The sequence below is a fragment of the Leucoraja erinacea genome, chromosome 1 (assembly GCF_028641065.1).
Source record: "Leucoraja erinacea ecotype New England chromosome 1, Leri_hhj_1, whole genome shotgun sequence".
Taxonomy (NCBI): domain Eukaryota; kingdom Metazoa; phylum Chordata; class Chondrichthyes; order Rajiformes; family Rajidae; genus Leucoraja; species Leucoraja erinaceus.
The window spans coordinates 89,574,507-89,595,393 of NC_073377.1; the positions used below are offsets into that span (position 1 = coordinate 89,574,507).

Consider the following 20,887-nt stretch of genomic DNA (forward strand, 5'->3'; position numbering starts at 1 on the left):
TGCACCAAGGTTAGTGCTAATGGCCGCTGAGTCCAATAAATGGGACGTATTTTGTATGTGGATTCTGGACATACCCATGGTTACGTGGTATGTACCTGGGGATAAGAAGTACTGGGAAAGGTTGATTAGGTCAATCTATAACTGAAGGGGATGTTGTTATTTGACCTTTGTTGTCCCTCACGTGAGAGCTGTGTTGTAACTGAATTGTATATTCCCGATGAGGGCTAAGTGAAGTATATCAGAGTCGGAGCAATTCTGGATGATTGCTTTCCCAATGTATGGGACAGCCGACATCACAAGAATTGATTAATACGTCCTGTGGATTGAAGAAATTGTTTAATTAAATGGTGGATGTCTTTACCTACATGTAAAAGGCCCTTTCATCCATTATGGCTGAAATAGATGCACTTTGTTGTATATCCCTATAGGATAATAGGAAGGACTTGTGCTATTATAGGATGTGAATGCTGCACTTACATTCTCGATGAATCCTCTAAGATTGCAGATTTAGCAGCACATGTCACCAGAGAAATTAAGAAGATTACAGAGGTTGGAGAAGAGATGTATAACTTTAATAAAATTGGAGAATGGTGGCCATTTAGTATGTGTGGAGGAATATGGGGAATGATAATTTACTATGGATCCATTATACTGCTGATTGTTGTATTAATTTATGTATTGAAATGTCTGAAGCCTTTACTATGTACTAACCAAGGACTAGTGTTATCATTTCTAATATGATAATAGAAGGGAATGATAATATCCTAGTTAATAATGGAATACTTTATGCATTTTATTAAGTAAAGATTAATTTGGGTTTTGGGTTCTGAGTAAATGAAAGCTTTGAAATTGGATTCTGTAGAAGGGCTGGGTAATCAGGAAATTGGAGGCCAACATTCAAACTGCATCCAAGCTGCTTCCTGTTGTGCCGAAGCAAAAGGTATTGACAATGGTGAGAAGGTTCTGGCTTGCTTCTGTAAACCCAAGCCTTGGGGGCTTGGGAACTACCTGAGAATTCTGTATCCTCGACTAGCAGAAACTTCTGTGGGCAATTGGTAAGGATCCTTACATTGTTTAAGAAGGTACTGCAGGTGATAGACCTTTGACTAACTTCCTGTTATTTAGAGTTTCGTAACTAAACTAAGATCGATATAACCATACCATGATTATATTGTATTAGTGACAAGCATGCTTTGAATGGGTAGAGCTATGATTGATATGTTAGACGTCATTGCTGCCATTCTGTGTGAACATGTGACTATGTTTCCAAAACAGTATAAAACAATGATGTATGTCTTCATTCTTTAGAGTGTTGGCCTGGGAGGAGTTAAGCATCTGCTATATGCTTGACTTTGTATCTCCTAGCACTCTCTAGCTAAATAATCATTAAAGCTTGTATTGGTTTTGCCCAACATTGTAATGTAAATTGTCTGTTTTAAGAAAATGAACCTTAACAGACCCAGTGGGGGAGGGTGTGGGGTCTGTTAAGGTTCATTTTCTTAAAACGGACAACTTACAATAAGTTGGGTAAAACCAATACAAGCTTTAATGATTATTTAGCTAGAGAATAGGGACTTTTGTCCCTACTCTCGTCCCACGGTAGGGACTTTTTGAAATTTGATGTATTATAATCATGTTTTAGTGCATTGAAGAAGTATGATTTCAATGTTTTTTATTTGAAGTATTTTTAAGAGGTAACTTTTTAAGGGGTAACTTTTTCCACACAAAGGGTGGTGGGTGTATGGAACAAGCTGCCAGAGGAGGAAGTTGAGGCAGGGACTATCCAAACATTTAAGAAACAGTTAGATTGATACACGGATAGGACAGGTTTGGAGGGATATGGACCAAAAGCAGGTAGTGTAGCTGGGACATGTTGGCGGGTGTGGGCAAGTTGGGTCAAAGGGCCTGTTTTCACACTGTATCATTCTATGACTACATTATACCTCCACCATGCATGAATGCTTCAAAATCAAGTGGTCGAGTTTTATTGTCATATAATCAAGCATAGAAGCATAGAAAATAGGTGTAGGAATAGACCATTCGGCCGTTCGAGCCAGCACTGCCATTCAATATGATCATCTAAAATCAGTACCTCTTTCCTGTTTTTTCCCCATATCCCTTGATTTCGCTAGCCCCAAGAGCTAAATGTTACTCTCTCTTGAAAACATCCAGTGAATTGGCCTCCACTGCCTTCTGTGGCAGAGAATTCCACAGATTCGCAACTCTCTGGGTGAACAATGTTTGTCCCCATCTCAGTCCTAAATGGCCTACCCCTTATTCATAAACTGTGTTTAAAATGTGTGAGAGTTGGCAGCTCTATAATTAGGAGGCAGCCATGATCCTTCTCGCTAGCAGGAAACAAAGCACGTGATTGGTCAATTGGCGTCCGACTCAATGTCAAACGTGCATTGATTGGACAATTACTACTCAGAAAATTGGAGGTTTCTCTCATATTTAAAAAATATGTGCAGGTTTTGGTCTTGACGAGTTTCAGGTATGAATTCTATAATATTTTTACACAATACGTTATAAATTAAGGTAGATACATGATTTGGGTCACAAAATGAAACTAAAAAGCTCCTTGGCCCACCGTCTATGATGGCAAATTTGTGTTACTACGAGTCCTCAGAAATATTAATAAAGAAGTTAAGGAATTGTGGATACATTGTGTTGGAGAAAAAGTGGAAATTGGCACCGCAGCTGCTATCTTGACCTGGTTGTTCTTTCCAGCAGTTTTAGTTTTTATTTCAGATTGCTAGCAGTTCCAGAGTTTGTTTTCAATGTTTAACTGGATCCTCTTCGATGATAAACTAATTTGGCATAACTATATAGATGAGAGTCCCTACCTGATGCTCGACGCCATTGCAACCTCCTTCCCCGCCCGAGGGGGCGCCAGTACGAGGAAACGCCAGCTGGGGCCGGCCACGCATGCGCGCGTGTGTGTGTGTGTGTGTGTGTGTGTGTGTGTGTGTGTGTGTGTGTGCGTTGGGGGGGGGGGGGGAGGGCTGCTGGTCACGTGACAGCGCTGTTTATGTCTTTGGTTTATGTTTCCCTTCCTCCTCCTCCCCCTCCGTCAGAAGATGGCGGCGGTGCTGGAGAACGGGGATAAGAGAGAGAGTGAGGAATGTAGCTCTGACCGGGGTGTCCGCCGCACAGAAACGTTGGGCTTTTACGAGACGCAGAACGATCCGAGCACGCCCGCCGGCAAGAAACGGAATGTGTCAGGTGAGCCGGCCGGGAGTGCGGTACTGCTCGGTCCGCCGGCCGGGCCAGGCCGGTCCGGTCCTGTCCGGGCCTTGATGGTGCTCGCGCCGCTCGCGCAACCAACGGCTGTCATGGGAGCCCCGCGCTGCCCGCGCTGCACCAACCGCCCGTCCGCGAGGAGGAGGCGTTGGCTCCAGGGAGCCCGGCCGCTGACAGCTGTCAACGTCTGTCCGCCAAGCGGTCGCAAGCCACCGTCACCGTACATCGGGGAGGGGCGCAGCCTTCTCTTTGATTTAGGCACAAAATGCTGGAGTAACTCAACGTTTGGATCTGCAGAGATGCTGCCTGTCCTGCCGAGGTACTCCCAGCATTGTGTGTCTATCTTCCGTGTAAACCGGCATCTCCAGTTCCTTCCTGCACATTTGTCTTTGATTTGACAGCCGTGGAACTCAGTGAGCACACAAGTTCTAGCAATGTTTTGTCAACAAAATAGAGAGAGTACAGAGGAGATTTACTAGAATGTTGCCTGGGTTTCAACAACTAAGTTACAGAGATAGGTTGAATAAGTTAGGTCTTTATTCTCTGGAGCGCAGAAGGTTAAGGGGGGACTTGATAGAGGTCTTTAAAATGATGAGAGGGATAGACAGAGTTGATGTGGACAAGCTTTTCCCTTTGAGAATAGGGAAGATTCAAACAAGAGGACATGACTTCAGAATTAAGGGACAGAAGTTTAGGGGTAACATGAGGGGGAACTTATTTACTCAGAGAGTGGTAGCGGTGTGGAATGAGCTTCCAGTGGAAGTGGTGGAGGCAGGTTCGTTAGTATCATTTAAAAATAAATTGGATAGACATATGGATGAGATGGGAATGGAGGGTTATGGTATGAGTGCAGGCAGGTGGGACTAAGGGAAAAAAAAGTTGTTCGGCACGGACTTGTAGGGCCGAGATGGCCTGTTTCCGTGCTGTAATTGTTATATGGTTATATGTTACAAAATGTTGAGATTTTACAAATCAAGTCTGCAATTTATCCCATCAGATAAAGCATAAAAATAAGTTTAATTTGACACCTAATTCACTTTCATATCTTCAGTATTTAAAAAGTTATGGCCATTTTCATACTCGGAAATTGCTATTGAAGTTCCCTATTGCTCCGTTGACTTAACACAAAAGCTGTGATGGAGGACAGTCAAAAGCCCATAACTTTCTTAAAAATTAAGAGAACTGAATGACACTTTCAGTTATTATAGATTGAAGCATTCTGAAATAAATATAAAACACCTTACTTGGATGACCTGAAATTAAAGCATATGATTAGTTAATTACCTAATTGTAATTAATTACAAAATTGACCGTTGTGACGGAAATACTAATAAACACCCAGGCTGCCTTGAAAATTCAAAAATGTGATATTCTCAAGATCAGAACTTTAATATTATTGTGTAATATGCTGTAAGTCCATAACAGATAGGTAAATAAATTACAATTTCTAGCAATAGACCAAGTCTTTATGGAGAAGATCAGTTGCTAGCTGGTACATTAATAATAATAATACATTTTATTTATGGGCGCTTTTCAAGAGTCTCAAGGACACCTTACAAAAATTTAGCAGGTAGAGGAAAAACATGTAAGGGGAATGAAATAAATAGTAGAGACATGACTAGTACACAAAGTAAAGACAGAATTCAATTCAAAACACAATATGAGGCAATTAATGCACAGATGAAAAGGGAGGGGGACGTGGGGCTAAGGATAGGCAGAGGTGAAGAGATGGGTCTTGAGGCGGGACTGGAAGATGGTGAGAGACACGGAATTGCGGATCAGTTGGGGGAGGGAGTTCCAGAGCCTGGGAGCTGCCCTGGAGAAGGCTCTGTCCCCAAAACTGCGGAGGTTGGACTTGTGGATGGAGAGGAGACCGGCTGATGTGGATCTGAGGGACCGTGAGGGTTGGTAGGGGGAGAGGAGGTCAGTGAGATATGGGGGGGCCAGATGGTGGAGGGCTTTGTAGGTGAGGATCAGGATTTTGTAGGTGATCCGGTGGGAGATGGGAAGCCAGTGAAGTTGTTTGAGGACTGGAGTGATGTGATGCCAGGATTTGGTGTGGGTGATGATAATATCATAATCATAATCATATCATAATCAGTAGCATCATCATACTCCTCAGATTGTAACCAATAATAGGGCTCTCACTTAACTTTTTTACCTGTTGCCAGCCGGGCAATCTTGACTGCTTTTTAGGTTGCCAAATGACAGTTTAGGTGGTCATTTAAGACGGTTTGCATGACGCGTGCGATAATGTGCTCGGACGAAGTGCGTAGTTACCAGTCAGAATTATGCTCAATGAAGCATTCACATATTGTGTTCAAAAAGGAACTGCAGATGCTGGAAAATCGAAGGTAGACAAAAGTGCTGGAGAAACTCAGCGGGTGCAGCAGCATCTATGGAGCGAAGGAAATAGGCAACGTTTCGGGCCAAAACCCATCAATCTGAAGAAGGGTTTCAGCCCAAAACTTGCCTATTTCCTTCGCTCCATAGATGCTGCCGTATACGCTGAGTTTCTCCAGCATTTTTGTCTACATTCACATATTATTTCTGCTTCAAGTAACTCACAAACTAAACATATTCACCAATCAAGACATGATATATACCACAATGACATGCAGCAAAATTATAATACAATATCTCAACTCTTTTTACACATTGCAATTAATGCAATTTCTATTAGTTCTTTCCACTTCCAAACAAAAATGTGGTTGGATTATTCAGCATATGATCAACCTGTGTCACTAAATCCTGGACCATGGTAACATATGTGCTTAGCCATGCACACTACAGATTGATGCAAGCATGTTTTCTGTGAAGGACCGAAAATTACCATGATATGGCCATAGCATGGGTGGTTATTGCTAATGGCTCAGACACACTCTGGCTTCCCACATAATTTATCCATAACAAAATATACAGGTTGCAAGGAAATTTCTAAAGGCATTTTATGATAATAGCTGTTAAAACCGACTATACCCATCTGACAGGTTAAACATTACACTAACTAACAAGAGACATCCAAAGGACATAACTGCAGCAAATGTTCTTTTGGTAATATGTTTAAAGGTGTCAAAACAAATAATAACATTGGGAATTAAAACACATTTGATCGCATTCCGTTATCAAACATAGTCAATGTTCGCTCTGAAGACCATGAAGCACAATAGGGTCAGGGGTTGTGTGAATCAGTGTGGGGTGGATAGATGGCGGGGGGGGGGTGGAGGGGGGGGGGGGGGTTGAGAAGGCAATCGGTGCGGAATGGATGGATTGAGGCAGGTGAATTAGTACGTGTTGGTTGGAATATGTAAAGTTGTGAGGGGAGAGCACGGGGGATGTCAGTGGTATTGAATGGGGGGATCAGTACGGGATGGATGGGGGGGGATCAGTACAGGATGAATGGAGGGATCAGTACAAGATGAATGGGGGTAGACAAAAATACTGGAGAAATTCAGCGGGTGAAGCAGCATCTATGGAGCGAAGGAAATAGGCAACGTTTCAGGTCGAGACCCTTCAGACTGTTCTCCCCATTTTTCTTGTATGGGGGGGGATCAGTATAGGATGGATCGGTGGGGAATCAGCACAGGATGAATGGGGGGGGAATCAGCACAGGATGAATGGGGGGGGGGGGGAATCAGCACAGGATGAATGGGGGGGGGGGGGGGGTCAGGATGGGGGTGGATCGGACAGTCTGCAGGATGAATGGAAGATCACTACAGGATGAATGAGGGGATCATTATAGGATGAATGGGAGATCAGTACGGGATGAATGAGGGGATCAGTACAGGATGCATGAGGGGATCAGTACAGGATGGATGATCAGGATGAGATCACTACAGGATTGATGGAGGGATTGGTGCAGGGTAAATGGAGGGTGGGTCAGTACGGGATAAATGGAAGGATCAGTGCAGTATGAATCGGGGGAGAAGTGCATGATGGATGGGAAGGGGGGTCAGTACAGGATGAATTGGGGGACCAGTGTAGGATGGATGGGGGGGGAAGGGGTGGCAGAAGAATCAATGCGAGGTGGGTAGGGTGATTAATATATTGGGGGGGGGGGGTGGTAGATGGGGAGCAGAGCACAGGGGATGTCAGTGAGGACTGAATAAAGGCGGGAATGGGGATCAGTGCGGGAGGGAGAGGAGGGATCCCAGGATAAGAGGGGTGGAGTGGGGGCGGATAAGAGAGAGAGAGAGAGAGAGGGGGGGGGAAGGGGCAGAGGAGATGGGGAGGAAGGAAGGTCAGCGCTCCTCGGACAACATCGCCCTGCTGCCTTGGCCGTCCCTGTCCACCGCCAAGTGCCACCGCCAAAGGGGGTGGCGGTTGGGATCTCCTCGCCACCGCCTCCCCTCCTCCGCCAGCCGACAGGAAGGTGCGGGGCCGAGCGGTGCAGCTCAAAGATCCTATAGCTATAGGATCTTTGGTGCAGCTGCTTCAGACCGCGGAAGGAGACCTCTTTCTCTCCCTCCCTCTCCCTCCCTCCCTCTCCCTCCCTCTCCCTCCCTCTCCCTCCCTCTCCTCTCCCCCTCCCCCTCCCCCTCCCCTCCCTCCCTCCCTCCTTCCTCCCTCTCCTCTCCCCCTCTCCCCCTCCCCCTCCCCTCCCCCTCCCTCCTCCCCCTCCTTCCTCTCCTCTCCCTCTCCTCCTTCCTCCCTCCCTTCCTCCCTCCCTTCCTCCCTCCCCCCCCCGGCCTCGGCGTGTGAGAGGGATTGTTTTTAAAGCGCCGTTGGCGGATTTGCAAGTAGCGCCCGCTATCGCCCTGATAACGGCCGCTGCCTGCAAATCCGCCAACGGCGCTTTCAAAACAACCCCTCTCGCATGCCGAGGCCGGGAGGCGGGAGGGAGAGAGAGAAGGAGGCCTGCTTTCACCGGGCGGGGTGCTGGAGGAGGAGGCGGTGTAGCCGCTGTTCGGGGCCCGTCATTTGCTCCGACCCTTCGTCACCACGAACTTAGTATCTTTGCCCCGCAATACAGCCGCCGCCGACACGAAACAGCACATTCCTTTTCTCCAGAGATGCGGCCTGACCCGCGGAGTTACTCCAGTTTTTTGTGTCTATTGGTATAAACCAGCATCTGCTTGCCAAGCCGGGCAAAATGACTCGGCGTTTAGGTTGCCTGGCGGCAGTTTGGGTGGTCAATGGCACTCGGGCAACCGCTAATTTCGAGCCCTGAATAAGCAACTCTGCACACCTTGTTTTTCCTCAACTTTTCAATTTTGGCATTGTAAACTACATGTTTTTGCTCTTCAAACCGCGCGTGACATGCCTTTCTGCCCACTACTTTCCCATTAAGAATGTCCTGTAGATTCAATTTCTTAAGAAAAGGATATTTTTTTAAATAGTCTAAGTATCCAAATAACAAACTAATCCGATTCACACGTGAATTCACAATATAACATAATTTTTAAATCTTACTGTCATGAATTTATATGCACAATGGAAGGAATTTAATGTTTAATTCCCATAAATTAATCTAGTTCCCATAAACTAATCTAATCTATAAATTAATCATCCACTCAATATAATAACAATTATTTTTTTTGCACAATACATGGGACTAAAACTGATATTTAGTATAAAAATATTGACTATGGATAAACAATAACACAAAATATAGACGATTTAGATGTTCTTATGACATGTTTGTTCAAAAAAAAAAGCATTTTAATCATCTTGCTTCTGGAACGCGATCGATTGGAACGTTGCGTTTGCGGTGAATTTGAACTCCATATCGACAGGAAAAACACTGACGGTTCGTATGCGGCCCAATCACATTTTCGCAACGTTAAATTAGGTTAAAGCCATCCCAAGAAGCAGGATTATATGTAAAATAAACAACTTACCCTTTGTTTTGGCCCATTCTTGCAATCCGTCACGTTGTAGGCGTTGAGGGCGTTAGAAGAGGACGAAAGGCAGCCGGACCGGATAACATACCAGGGCGTCTGCTTAGGGGATGTGCCGACCAGCTGGCTCTGGTTCTGACAGACATTTTTAACATCTCCCTGAACCAGGCCATTGTTCCATCATGTTTCAAGACAGCTACCATCATACCAGTTCCCAAAAAGTCCACAATAACCTGCCTGAATGATTATCGCCCCGTAGCACTCACACCAATAATAATGAAGTGCTTTGAGAGGCTTATTAAGCAGCACATGGTCTCTAAACTCCCCTCCAGTTTTGACCCGTTCCAGTTTGCTTATCGCCCGAACCGCTCCACAGAGGATGCTATCTCCTCTGCAGTCCACCTGAGCCTACAACACCTGGAGGAGAGGAACACCCACGTGCGGATGCTGTTTGTTGATTTCAGCTCAGCATTTAACACGATAATCCCTCAGCATCTGGTGAGCAAACTGGCACCCTTAGGATTCAATACCAGACTATGCAACTGGATCCTGGATTTCCTTTCTGAAAGACCCCAGTCTGTGCGGGTGGGGAAGAACACCTCCTCGGTCATCACACTGAGCACCGGCTCCCCTCAGGGCTGTGTCCTGAGTCCGCTGCTCTTTACATTGATGACACATGACTGTGTCGCCAGGTTCACTACTAACCATATCATCAAATACGCGGATGACACAACAGTAGTGGGCCTCATCCGCAATAACGACGACCAGGCATATAGAGAGGAGGTGGAACAGCTGGTGAGCTGGTGCAGCAGGAACAATCTTCTCCTAAATGTGAACAAAACCAAGGAGATTGTCGTCGATTTCAGAAGGAAAATTCAGCCCAGTCACACTCCACTTTGCATCAACAACTCAGCAGTGGAGCAGGTGAAAAGCATTAAGTTCCTGGGGGGTGCATATAACGGACACCTTAAACTGGTCCACAAACATTACATCTCTGGCAAAACGGGCACAGCAGCGGTTGTACTTCCTCCGCAGGTTGAGAAGTTTACACCTCCACCCTCCCATCCTCGCCACTTTCTACAGAAGCACAATTGAGTCGGTCATGACCAGCTGCATCTCTACGTGGTGCGGCAGCTGTACAGCTGCGGACTGGAAGTGCCTTCAGAGAGTGGTGAGGACAGCGGAAAAAATCATTGGGACTTCTCTTCCTTCCATCATGGACATGGGGTACAAGCGCTGTCTGATTAGAGCTAAGGGCATTACCAGAGCCCCCACATACCCACAATTTGGACTGTTTATACTGCTTAACTCTGGGAGGAGGTACCGCAGCATGAAGAGCGGGACAACCAGGTTCTGCAACAGCTTCATCCCCCAGGCCATAAGATTACTGAACAATCAACAAAACCGAGGCTAGAACATTTTAAATATCGACATTTTTAAAAAACTTTTTATATATATTTATTTTTACAGAACCATGCACATGAGGCATTTTTATGGACGCACCTAGCACTTTTTACTATTACCTGATTTTGGAGAGGCAAATGCAATGAAATTTCGTTCAAGGTGCACTGTGTCTAGGTGTATATCTGAATGACAATAAAGTTTTCATTCAATCATTCATTCATTCATGCATTCATTCATTCAAGTCGCTTTTTATTTTAATCTAATCATTAAATTGTCTCGCGAAAAAAAAATCGGGAACGGAAGTCCGATCGATTATTCTTCAGCAGCTAGCAGCCCGAGGAAATCTGCCTCCAGGCAGTAGAGAACTGGATTTTAATACCCCCCCCCCCCCCCCCCCCCTCAAAGGCGCCAAAGTCGCACACGCGGCCAGTGGCAGAACTGCAGCGCCACTGAAGGTAGGTTTTGTAACATCGCTACAAGTTCCTGACAGAGGGCTGGCTGCAGGTTGGCAGCGCCATGCTTGTATGGAAGGAACATGTCATTTTATGCAAATTGTGGGGGGAGGAGGATTCCATCAATCTCGTGTAAGAGGAACTGGTGCTGGTTTAAACCGAAGATAAACACAAAAAGCTGGAGTAACTCAGCGCGACAGGCAGCATCTCTAGAGTGACTTTTCGGGTCGAGACCCTTTTTCAGATTTTATAGCAATGTCAGTTGAATATTCCATCACCTTCGCTGCTGTTCAGAATTGTTCTGCTTAAATTCCCTCTGTTGGAATAGATACCTTGCTTGAACTTGTCTTTAAATAAACGCGGATTGTGGATATCTGATTTTAAAAGAAAGCGCCGGAAATGCTCAACAGTTTAAGCGAGGGATAAACACTTCAAAAACACACTGCATGACCTGCTAAATTTATCCAAATGATTTGAATTTTATAAATATATTGCTTGCTTATTTCCATGTCCAGTCCGTTTGTGGCTTCTCCACATGGGTGCATCTGGATGTTGTTCATGAATCGAATAATAAACTGTCGTTCTACTCTATTTTCAAAGGAATTGCAAATGATAATTATATGGCAAGTTGTTCCATCAGTGTTTTTTTTTGAGGGGAGGATATAGGTATTGCTGCCAAGGTTAGCATTTATTATTCACTCCCTTGGAAAGATGAGTCACATTGAACCGCTGCACTCGTTCTAATGAAGGGGTTGCAACAAGAGTCAATTCAAAAGTGTTTAATTGTTTAGGTTTATTATTGAGGTACAGTGAAAAACTTTGTTTTGCATGTTATTCAATCAGATCAGATAATACTGTACATAAATAAAATCCATCCAGAATCCATCATTCCATAAGCTCGAGAAATGTTCGATTCAATCTACCCCATTTAGGACACTGGACTTATTCCAAGGAACTGATGCGCCATAATGCTGAGAACTATATTCTGTGCTCTGTAACTTCCCTTTTGCTTTAGCTATTACATTTGAGTTTAAACTAATTGTATCAATGTATGAATATCTGATCTGTTTGAATAGAATGCAAAACAAAGCCTTTCACTGTATCTCAGTAAATGTGATAATAATAAACCTAAATCTACAACCAAGTCAAACTTAAAAACAATAGATAGAGTAAGAGGAAGATACAGTGCAAATTATAGTTGTCAGCATTGTAGCGCATCAGTTCCGTAGAAAAAGACTAATGTCCATAACGGGGACGAGGTGAATCCACTAGTGGTAGCGTCTAGGACCAGAGGTCATAGCTCAGAATTAAAGGACGTTCTTTTAGGAAGGAGATGAGGAGAAATTTATTTAGTCAGATGGTGGTGAATCTGTGGAATTCTTTAGTACCCAGTTGATATTTTTAAGGCAGAGATAGATAGATTCTTGATTAGTACAGGTGTTAGAGGTTATGGGGAGAAGGCAGGAGAATGGGGTTAGGAGGGAGAGATAGATCAGCCCAATTGAATGGCGGAGTAGACTTGATGGGTCAAATGGCCTAATTCTACTCCTGTCACTTATGACATGAATCGGACAGAAACCTAGCCTATGGAAGGACCGTTCCAAAGCCTGATAACAGAAAGAAAGAACTGTTCCTGAGTCTGGTGGTGCAGGATATTCAAGCTATCTACACTTTCTGCCGGACGGGAGCAGGGAGTAGAAGGAATGACCAGGTGAGGCATGTCTTTCATCACTGGCTACTTTTCCGAGGCAGCATGAAGTGTGGATGAAATCAATGGTGGAAAGTCTAGTCTATGATGGACTGGGCTACATCTACAACTCTGCAAGTTCTTGCGGTCTTGGGCAGAGATGTGGGCAAACCAAGTTGTGATGAAAAAGTATACTTATAGTTTGTAAGAATCATTGGAGTCACATGTACTGGCAACTGAACAATGGAATTTCAACTTGCTGTAGCTTAACTGTCCCATTAATGTGAAAACACAAATAAACTGCAAAAATAAATAATACGATAAATTAATAGTCAGTAATACTGGGTTAACAGATCATAATAGAACAAAGCTGAAGTGCAAACCACAGCAAGGTCAATAGAAGACAGTAGTTGCCGAGGTTGTGGTTAGTGTGCAGTTTTCAATAATCTAAAGGTTGCTGGGAAGAAGCTGTTCTTAGACCCGGAGGTTACAGTTTTGGGGTTCCTGTATCACTTCCCAGATAGTGGCAGCAAGATGAGAGCTGTGGGTCTTTCATATTTGTTCAAGTTCAAGTTCAAGTGAGTTTATTGTCATGTGTCACTGATAGGACAATGAATGTGGTGGCCTTGCACCGTACATGAAATGGTATGAAACTGCATTTGAATGTGGTGCCGTTGCACCCTGCATGAAATCGTATGAAGCTGCATTTGAATTTGGTGGCCTTGCACCCTGCTTGAAATGATATGAAACTGCATTTGAATTTGGTGGCCTTGCACCCTGCTGAAAGTGGTATGAAACTGCACTTGAATTTGGTGGCCTTGGATCCAGCTTGAAATGGTATGAAACTGTACTTGAATTTGGTGGCCTTGCACCCTGCTTGAAGTGGTATGAAACTGAACTTGAATTTGGAGGCCTTGCATCCCGCTTGAAGTGGTTGGAAAATGGAATTAAATTTGGTGGCCTTGCACAACTTAATCCAATCAAGTGTAAGGTAATGCATTTTGAAATGACAATTACAATGTATGGTAGTTCATTTATGGTTAATGGCAGGGATCTTAGAAAGTTGTGAAAGTGTTGATGCTCTGTAGGTAAGGTAGTAAAAATAACATTTGGTATGCTTGATTTCATAGACCGAGGTATATAAAAGTATAAAATAAACCACCATGTTGCAACTGTACAAAACATTGATTAAGTGGAACCTGAAGAATTGTGTACAGTTCTGGTTGCACTGTGGACTCCTGTATATCGGAGAGACCAATCGCAGGCTCGGTGATCGTGTCACTGAACACCTTCGCTCAGCCTGCCTAAACTTACCTGATCTACTTTAACTCCCCCTCCCATTCCGACACTGACCTTTGTCCTGGGCGTCCTCCATTGTCAGAGTGAGGCCCAGTGCAAATTGGAGAAACATCACCTCATATTTCGCTTGGGCAGCATGCACCCCAGTGGTATGAACATTGACTTCTCTTACTTCAAGTAACCCTTGATTGCCCTCTCTCACTCCATCCCCTCTCCCTTCCCAGTTCTCTGACCAGTCTTACTGTCTCCGACTACATTTTATTTGATGTTACCTTCTCCCAACTAACAATGATCTATTCCACATTTTTCTTCCCATTCCATTTGTTATGTTTTCACACCTTACACTTCCTTATCTATACATTAATTATCTATGTACCTTCTACTCCCTGACATCAGTCTGAAGAAGGGTCTCGACCCTAAATGTCACCCATTCCTCTCCAGAGATGCTGCCTGTCCCGCTGAGTTACTCTAGTATTTGTGTCTATCCTCTGGTAGCTAATTTCCATAAACCCTCCACTCTCTGAGTGAAAATAAAATGCCCATCAAGTTCCAATTAATTCATTCCCCTCTCACTTTAGACTTTAGAGATAAATCATGGAAACAGGATTTTGGGCCCATCGAATCTACGCCGACCAGCAATCACTCAGTACACTTGTACTATCCTAAATACTAGGGACAATTTACAATTTATCAAAGTCAATTGACCTACAAACCTTCGGGTCTTCAAAGTGTGGGAGGAAACCAGAGCAGGCGGAGAAAACCAAAAATTCGGCCTTGACAGCAACACCCCAACTTCTATACTCAATAATTTCGTTCAACTATAAATTGCTTTCCAATTTATACTTAATTATGCAAAAACATGCCAATTTTCATAAATAAAGTCTATATCCTCAGCAACTAAGATGAACGACTAGTTTATCATTTTTGGTAATTTGTATGTTGAATAATGTAACTAGTTACTTTAAAATATTTTTGTATAGATCTGTCCCTGCTGAGATTTATTAGTGCTGAGTTAACACGAGGATATCTTTTGGAACACAATGAAGCCAAGTACAAGGAAAGGAGGGAGAGAGTATACACTTGTCTGCGAATTCCTCGAGAATTGGAAAAGGTATGTTTATTTCCTTTTTGACTTGCTTTAGTATTTGATGCATTTTACTTATTACTTATCACACATTTTAAGTGCACAGTGCTGAAAAGTATATTGGTAAGGTTAAATGTGCAAAAATGTATAAATAGGAATAGGAATTATGGTCTCACTAAGCTGCCTACCATTGTTTATTTTAGTTCAGAGAAACAGCCTGGACACAGGCCCTTTGATCCATCGAAACCACACCAATCATCGTTCACACGTTCACAATAGTTCTATGTTATCCCTATTTCTATATATCTGGGGCAATTGAACAGAGATCAATTAACCTACTAAACAGCGCGCCTTTCGGATAGAATCATACTGCACAGAAACATGCTCTTCGGTCGAACTTGCTGATGCCGACCAAAATGCCCATCCACACTAGTCCCACCTGCCTGCATTTGCCCTATCTATCTATCTATCTATCTATCTATCTATCTATCTATCTATCTTATAAAAGTCTGTGGCTGCCGCCTGACGTCCGGCTGCCGGCTGCCTTTCTTCCTTTTGATTCGCTGCTCCTTCCTATCAACTTCCAACACACTTCGAAACAAAGTTGCAAGACAGGAACACTGAACTTTTCACTGCTGCAGCAGGCAGGGGAGGTGCAATTGAGGGAGGCAGGGGAGTGCTGGAAACTTACATTTGGCAACGGCTTCAGTTCCATTGGAGGAGACGGGTGCATGGTGGAATATTGGGTTGGGGGAATCACACCATTGGGGGAGCAGACCCAACGGGTCTGCACTTGGTCTAGTATATCTATAAAACTCTGGGGCCATCTGACCAACTGCCGACCGGTGCCCTTCCTGCCTTTCGATTCGTGCCCGATACTCGCAGATGTCCAATCGGAATGGCCGATGCTCGCCGATGTCCAATCGGAATGGATTAATTTGCATGTACGGCTGCCGGCTGCATTTCTTCCTTTGATTCATTGCCACGCCCAATCAAGACGCTCAATCTCCGAGATAGTTTCCATTTCGGTAGAGATTTCGCTTTTCTTTCTAAGTATCCACTCCTCATTTCATTTTGTCGTGTTGAAGTACACGTTTTTAATCAAATCCTTCTCCCCCCCCCACCCACCCCCCAAGTATTTCAAAAATAAACAGGCTTCTCCATTTACATGTCAGCTTCCAACACACTTCGAAACAAAGTTGCAAGACAGGAACACTGAACTTTTCACTGCTGCAGCAGGCAGGAGAGGTGCCATTGGATTTTTTTTTAAAGAGGCAGGGCAGTGCTGGAATCTTACTTTTGAGAACGGCTTCAGTTCCATTGGAGGAGACGGGTGCATGGTGGAATATTGGGTTGGGGGATCACACCATTGAGGGAGCAGACCCAACGGGTCTGCACTTGGTCTAGTCTTTATATAAAAGTCTGTGGCTGCCGCCTGCGGTCCGGCTGCCGGCTGCCTTTCTTCCTTTTGATTCGCTGCTCCTTCCTATCAGCTTCCAACACACTTCAAAACAAAGTTGCAAGACAGGAACACTCTGAACTTTTCACCTCAATGAGATATCACAGCAAGTGCTTCAACAGGAGGGGGAGGGCCAATTGGTATTGCAATTGGAACTGCTGCAGCAGGCAGGGGAGGTGAAATTGGATTTTTTTTTAAATCCACTGCTGAGGGAGGCAGGGGAGTGCTGGAATCTTACATTTGGGAACGGGTTCAGTTCCGTTGGAGGAGACGGATGCATGGTGGAATATTGGGTTGGGGGATCACACCATTGGGGGAGCAGACCCAACGGGTCTGCACTTGGTCTAGTATCCCTCTAAACCTTTCCTATCTTTGTATCTGTCCAACTGTCATTTTTAATGTTGTATTATAATACCTGTCTCAACTGCCTCCTCTGGCAGCTCGTTCCATATACCCAGCACCCTCTGTGTGGAAAATGTTGCCACTCAGGTTTCTATTAAATGTTTTCCCTCTCACCTTGGACCTATTTCCTCTGGCACTCTGGGTGAAAGACTGTGCACTCACCCTATCTATTCACCTCATGATCTAATACACCTCTACAAGATCACCCCTCAAGATCACTCCTGCGACTCAAGGAATTAATAAGATTAATAAGATAACCCCTGCGCCTCAAGGAATATAGTCCTAGCCTGTCCAACGTCTCCCTAACGTTCAGCTCTATAAGTCCTGGTAACAAGGGAGATGTGGGGGAAAAACGGAGCACTCAAAGGAAACCCACTTGGTCACAGGAAGAACGTGCAAACTCCACACAGAAAACATCCGAAGTCAGGATTAAACCCAAGTCTCTGCCACTGTGAGGGAGTGGCTCCACTAGCTGTGCCACTATAAATGATTTTAAATGGATATGAGGAATCATGTAGTCAAGATTTCTTAATTACCTGAAAATTTATTGGAGATTATTGGCATGATGCATAAATTAGCACAGCATTTAATCCTATGTTAAGTCTTTATAAAGATTTCACTTTTTTCTTATTCAATATGTCATGATGAGAAGCAACAAAGTTAATGTATACTACCATCTTTTATTAAAAGCTAATATTGTAAGTTACATGGTGTAGTCTTGTCACAGTTTTGTGGTTGTACTGATAATGAACCACTGCTAAATGAAGCAATGCAGTTAGAAATTTACTAATAATTTTATTGTTTGACCCAGTATGTTATTTAACCATGATTAAGCAAAACTCATAGCATTCAGCACAAGCTGAAGCCAAGTGATTCATGTGCCGAGTCTTCAGTTATGTACCTGTTTGCCATGTTATTGACTATTCAGGTTTTAGGCCAACAGAAAAGATCTCTACATGGTTCCAGTAAAGTTTAATGACTTTGGATGGTTTGGCAGCGAAACAACATTAATTGTCTACCCAGTTAAGAGAGCAGTGGCTACATTTTAACCAATCACTAATCATAGCAAATTAAAATGCAGATAAGAATTATGTACGGAGCTTAAGTATACACAACAGTCTTGCGTTTCATTTAGCTATCTGTTAATTTTCAGGGTTTAGCAAAGTTAGTATGAACAAATGCAGATTATGTGGTCTTTCATCTTTCTAGATCAAATGTTGTTTTTGCCAAATGAACAGTTGTTCAACTTCTCTTTACTCTTGCAAATATGTCATTTAGTGGGTTTTTTTTAGTATAAAACATTTAACATTTCTATATGCATGTATCGTCATGGCCTCAGTGCACTGAAACATGTCCAGGAAGTTACTCTGAACATTTAAACCTTTTATTACGATACTAGATCAAGGAGGACCTGTTGGGTCCTGTCCACTCAACGAGCGGGGTTGCTTGGAGGGGGGGCGGCCGTTGGTGTCATACACACACACACACACTAACCACCACCACCCCACACACTAAGCCCCCCCCCCCCCCACTGATATATTAATATTATTAATTCGCTCCTTTTAACCCATCCCCCGCCCTATCCACTCACGCATAACCCCCAACTGCGCAGGCGCGGCTAGAGGGGGGAGGGTCGAGAGGGAGTGGGAAGGAGGTAGAGATTGAGGGGTGGGGGGGCGCGGCATCACGGGCTGGTTCCCGAACGCAATACTCCACCGCTCACCTATAGATCCCAATATTCACCACTTCCTAGAGAGGGAAGGGGGAGGAAGGGGCAGAGAGGGAGGGGCAGAGAAGAAAGGAGGGGCAGAGAGGAAGGGGGCAGAGACGAAGGGGGGAAAGAGAGGGAGGGGAGCAGAGAGGGAGGGGAGCAGAGAGGGAGGGCCCCCTCCTCCTCCCCCCACTCCTACCCCCCTCTCCTACCCCCCCTCTCCTCCCCCCCCCCCCACCCCCCCCCCTCCTCCTCCTCCTCCCCCCCTCCCCCCCCCCCCCCTCCCCCCCCCCCCCCCCCCCCCCCCCCCCCCCCCCCCCCCCCCCTCCCCCCCCCCCCCCCCCCCCCCCCCCCCCCCCCCCCCCCCCCCCCTCCCCCCCCCCCCCCCCCCCTCTCCCCCCCCTCCCCCCCCCCCCCCCCCCCCGTGAACCCATGGATTTTTGTGTAGTGTATTCCATTACCTGTTGTACAGTTTTTCTGATTTTTATATGTTTTCTTGTTTTTCAGTTGATGTTTTTTGGATTCTTCCTCTGCCTGGATGCCTTTCTATATCTCTTTACTCTACTACCACTTAGAGTCCTTCTGGCTCTAATGCGATTTATTACTCTACCTTGTGGGTTAAGGTAAGATGTATATGGTTGTTTTAGCTATTTGTAAAACAGTTATAAATAATAGGTTGCCCAAAAAAACCCCATTCTGCTGCAATTATGAATGTCCCAACAATATTGTATCAAGGTGATGGGTTATGTTGCTGTATACTGTGACAACCTGCCAACTTGAAAATAAAATGGGGCATTGCTGAGCGGATAGTATCTGTTGTATATGTACAATGATGTCTTTTTACTGCTGCCAAGTGATCTGCACAATAACAAATATCACTCTTTTTAAGGCAAATATTTAAAATCATAATAAGGGAATTTAAATATTCAGATTTTTAAAAAAGGGATATAATATTTACAAGGCATTGATAACAGTCTGGGAGATAACAGTCTGGTGAGATAGCGGATTTGTCCTTTGGGAAGATATTGTGCACTGGACTTAGACTCCAGAATATCAGCATAGATTTACAGAATAGATGTAGAGTTGATGTTTCCTCTGGCTGCAATGTATAGAACTAGGTGTTATTGTTTCAAATTGATAGGCTGGCCATTCATAGCACAGATTAAAGGAAATATCTGAATCTGGTTAGCCAGCCTTAAGAACTGTCTGTACAAAATGTCAGTGGTGCCCTCAGTCGCTCAGTGTATTCAAAACATTTTTTTATAATAATTGGAACCAAGGAACATGCGAGTAATCAGCTAATATAGCATCGACCACTTTTTAGAGCATCCTTTTGCTTTTGTGTTGTTCAGTTTTCTTTCCCTTCACATCCACAATTCCGTTCTGAGAGTGTTTCTGACATCATTCCCAAACACAACTTTAAAATAAAGCACTCCCAATTAAAACATCCTTTCGCTTTTCCAAAGTGATTTACAATAATTGAAATGATACAGCCAAACTTTTCAGCTAATTTGCACAACAAATTTCATAAAAGATGCTAAAAAGAATAACAGTTAATCTCATGTTAATGGCATTTGGTGAAAAATGCTTCCCAAAGCAAATTGAGAAATCTGCTCTGGTATTAATTGATCGATAGACCATTGATAGATTCTTCAAGCTATTGAAAGAAAGATTTGCTTGAATATATTGTAGTAGTCTTCACTGTCGCAGATTTGGATTCCAGTGGTGCTGGGTAGTAGTAATAAAATTGAGGTAGATTAACCTATATGTGCAGTTTAGAAAAATGAGAGATGATCTCAATAAATTTCTTGGAAGGATTGACAAGGTTGATGATGAAGGGTTTTATTGCGCAACTGGAGCATTGGCAACTGGAAGGTAGCATCTCAGGATGAGATTATATTTGTATGTACATAATATAAAACAGAAGTTGCTAAATCTTTTGCGATATTCTTTCCAAGTCTGCTGAGAATTCTTGATCGTTGAGTATATAAAAGTTTGGAACTGTAGTTTAGAGATACAGCAAGGAAACAGGTCCTTCGTCCCACCCGGTCCGCGCCGACCAGCGATCCCCGCGCATTAACACTATCCTACACCCACTTGGGACAATATTTACATTTACCAAGCCAATTAACCTACAAACCTGTACGTCTTTGGAGTGTGGCAGGAAACCGAAGATCTCTGAGAAAACCCACGCAGGTTATGGGGATAACATACAAACTCCGTACAGACAGCACCCATAGTCGGGATCTAAAAAGGATTTGAGTATAGGATCAGGGAGGTTCTACTGCAGTTGTACAGGGTCTTGG

At 44.1% G+C, this 20,887-nt stretch overlaps 1 protein-coding gene across 1 annotated transcript in view; it reads left to right on the forward strand.

Annotated features, from left to right (window-relative positions):
• Positions 1-3,020: 3,020 nt before the first annotated feature.
• The window catches only part of LOC129699075 (transmembrane anterior posterior transformation protein 1 homolog), an 84,195-nt gene continuing 66,328 nt past the window's right edge, over positions 3,021-20,887 (forward strand). The window contains exons 1-3 of the mRNA XM_055638709.1: positions 3,021-3,225; positions 14,906-15,036; positions 19,089-19,204. Of these exons, the coding sequence (XP_055494684.1) occupies positions 3,045-3,225; positions 14,906-15,036; positions 19,089-19,204 (428 nt within the window). The 5' untranslated portion in view covers positions 3,021-3,044. The remainder of the gene's footprint in view (positions 3,226-14,905; positions 15,037-19,088; positions 19,205-20,887) is intronic.